Genomic DNA, 3,062 nt, shown 5'->3' with positions numbered 1-3,062 from the left:
GTACCATTTTATACCATCTCCCTTTATATATGGCTTTTAAATAGTTTATAGATGGGTTATTAATTTCAAGAGAAGAAGAATTCTGTCAGCTTGAATCATTCTGGACTTTACTATTTGACCCATTAGCACCACTAGTGTTTGAATATGGAACTGCATCCACCATCATCACTCCCACTAAAGGACAGATGAGTGACAGGACAGGGGCACTTATGGGGCCAATCAGATTTCAGCTAGGGCCAATGCCACTGTGGCCCCGCCCCTGCCCTGAGCTGAAGGACAACAAAGCAAATAGCTAGCAGAACATAGCAACATCCTAACTCAAAGTTAAAATATGAGAATCTATGTAATTCAAAAAGCCAATGGCTGAGTCTCAATTCACAGGCTGCATCTCCATGAGTACGTAGCCCACCCCTGGGCCACGTCCTCCCCAGTCCAGGTAGTCTAAACTACACCAGTAAAAACACAAAAACTCCATCTTTGTTTTTATTTTTTTAAGTTTGCTGTCGGCGCATTGGATCCTGAGATATCCTCAGAAGGGAAGGATACTCAGGTGCATCCTCGATTTTGTCAAATGCGCACTCATGAGGATGCAGCCAGTCTTTCTCCAAACTGAGCTCAGTTATCTGCAACACRTAAGATACTAACTGCTCCTAACCCCTGCACAGGACCTCCATTTTGAAATACCTGAACTATTTCTTTAGCGTTCCTTTCATTGCAGACAACAGGGCGGAGATGAGCGGTGAATAACAATGGTCCATTAGCTTCCATCACATTCCACTCTACCTGCCGGCCTGTAGGTGCTCAGATAAGGGCGATCTAATCAAAAGATAAGCTTTATCTCAAGTCCTGCAGAGTGGCCGGGAAAGTTTTTGACAAGATCAGATTTAAGGCTGCTTCAACAAAAGTTTGGTKTTAATTTGATACATTGTGTCTGGGACTTAAGATTTATGCATTTGTTTTAAATGTTAAGCAGGCTGTGGTTTAGTCCAGCTGTTGATGCCAAACTAAATTCAGTTTTAACAAGACTCCTAATAAAATAATTTGTTGCAACTGAAATCTGCCCAAAATATTCAGTGTAGCAACCAGTTTTCTTAAAATTTATCTAACTTTTTCTTTACGTGGTCAGACTAAGTGGGATTAGTGACTATTTAGAGCTTTGTTGCTTTTGTTTGTCAAACTTTACAAATCTAGCTTTTATACAGGGAAAAAGTGAGTTTACTTTTTAAAATCAGTTTTTAAAAGTCCAACACTTGACTAAGTGGAATCTTAATCAACACAAGTCACTCAAGTTTATAATTACTATATAAATTTAAAAAAACATAACTTTTTKCATTTCAGAGTTTATTCCACCATCCTTTCCAAAAACAGAACYACAACTAAAGCCAATACCACTAAGATTCTTCAGAAATAAGGGTTAGTCACAATGTATTTAAATATCAGAAAAAATAATTATAAATTACTAAAAATGTTCAGGAAAAGAAAATATAATAAACATCAAAACAAGAAAATACACAAATATATACACTTTTCTATCACACAGCATTAACCACTTCCTGTTGGTCTGGGACAAAACATCCCGTTTTTCAAAACGCACAGCTGCTGGGAAAAAAACCTACATCTGTATGAGGTCAAGATTCATTACAGACTGAGAGTAAACAATTACATCAACACCAAGTAGTGGCTGCTTATCTAAAAAAGAAAAGGAAACTTAATAAATAAACCTATTAAAAGTTAACAAAAAGTAGATTAAAACTCCCCCACGTCCACCCTCTTGTCTCTGAACTTGCTTCTGGCCTTGGTCCGAGCCTTGAACGCAGCAGAGTTGTGGAGATGCTGGAAAACAAAAGAAATGTCAGAATCCACAAAGGGACAACAAAAAAGATAATGTTAGGTTTGGTKTTATGTATGCTTACTCTTTCAAAGCGAGAAATTTTCATGGCCTTCATTGTAGCTGAATCAACCAAAATGGGTGGTCCCAGTTCAAACACCTCTCTGATGAATTCATTCGCCTGGTTTGGTGAAAAAGAAAGAAAACGTCGTCATTAATGAACGTCAGTTTTATTTATTTGGCTTATTTTGAAAAAGTGTTTATGAAAAAACTTTACAAAAAAAAACATATTAAGACTTTGAAATTCTGACATAAGTCGAACTGAACTTTTAATTAAAACTCATCCACTGATTGGGGAGATGTTTACCTGTAGGTGGTAGTTCATCCCAGAGCCCACAAACTCTCTGAAAGCATCATAGGTCCTCTTCCTGACCCAGCTGTCGATGGTTACACGCTCCGTTCCAAAGCGAATCGTCTCCGTTTGGAAATCTCCCTCCTGGGGAAAAACAAAAAAGGCCGTGGATGTTACAATCCTGGGAGCACAAAAGGTTCACTGGATGTGGAGCTTAAAAACCTCAAAAATCCACGCCAAGAAAACAACTCACCTCGACAGCCTTGAGCACGTCCCTGAACACTGAGCGCTGCTTCCTCTTATCTGTCTTGGCTCGGTGTTTGTTGCAGTCCGTGGCCAGTGCCGTCAGCTTCTCACACAGTTCATCCCAGCCGTCGAATTCAAACTCCTGATGGGAAGATTAAGTTTAGATTTGTGTTCAAGGAATAGTTTAAAAAATTATCATCATTATTAGTATCATTATCCTCATCAATAATAATAATAATAATAATTGCATTTCCTGTGAAAATGCTAGTGTGAATGCTTCTTGCTGAAAACATAAGCTGAACACTGCTGAAATCGAGCTGAATTTTTTTAATAGCAAAAGTGTTATTGCAAGTTCAAAATTTCATAGTTGAAAGAAGCAAAAAAGCCCAACTTCGCAGAAAAAAAGTAAGAGAAGCAAAAAATATACCATATTTTTCGGACTATAAGCCGCGACTTTTTTCCTGAACTTTGAACCATGCGACTTATAGTCCGGTGCGGTTTATACGTGGATTTTTTCTTCAGCCACCAGGGGGCTCTTTAGCCGGAGGTGTGGTTGCCGCGAGTAAAAGGAAGAAGAAGAAGCACCATTTTGTTTTAGCTCGTAGCAGACACGACACGACAGATTAATCTTCGACA

At 38.6% G+C, this 3,062-nt stretch overlaps 1 protein-coding gene across 1 annotated transcript in view; it reads right to left on the bottom strand.

Moving 5' to 3' along the window:
* Positions 1-1,330: 1,330 nt before the first annotated feature.
* The window catches only part of ifrd1 (interferon-related developmental regulator 1), an 11,476-nt gene continuing 9,744 nt past the window's right edge, over positions 1,331-3,062 (bottom strand). Inside the window, exons 9-12 of the mRNA XM_014010607.1 lie at positions 2,434-2,568; positions 2,196-2,324; positions 1,914-2,009; positions 1,331-1,833 (exon numbers count right to left, since the gene is read on the bottom strand). Coding sequence (XP_013866061.1) covers positions 1,747-1,833; positions 1,914-2,009; positions 2,196-2,324; positions 2,434-2,568 — 447 coding nt within the window. The 3' untranslated portion in view covers positions 1,331-1,746. The remainder of the gene's footprint in view (positions 1,834-1,913; positions 2,010-2,195; positions 2,325-2,433; positions 2,569-3,062) is intronic.

The sequence above is a fragment of the Austrofundulus limnaeus genome, unplaced genomic scaffold (assembly GCF_001266775.1).
Source record: "Austrofundulus limnaeus strain Quisiro unplaced genomic scaffold, Austrofundulus_limnaeus-1.0 Scaffold71, whole genome shotgun sequence".
Classification (NCBI taxonomy): domain Eukaryota; kingdom Metazoa; phylum Chordata; class Actinopteri; order Cyprinodontiformes; family Rivulidae; genus Austrofundulus; species Austrofundulus limnaeus.
Note: the sequence above shows the minus strand (reverse complement) of the source record. Positions and strands in the feature narration are given on the sequence as shown.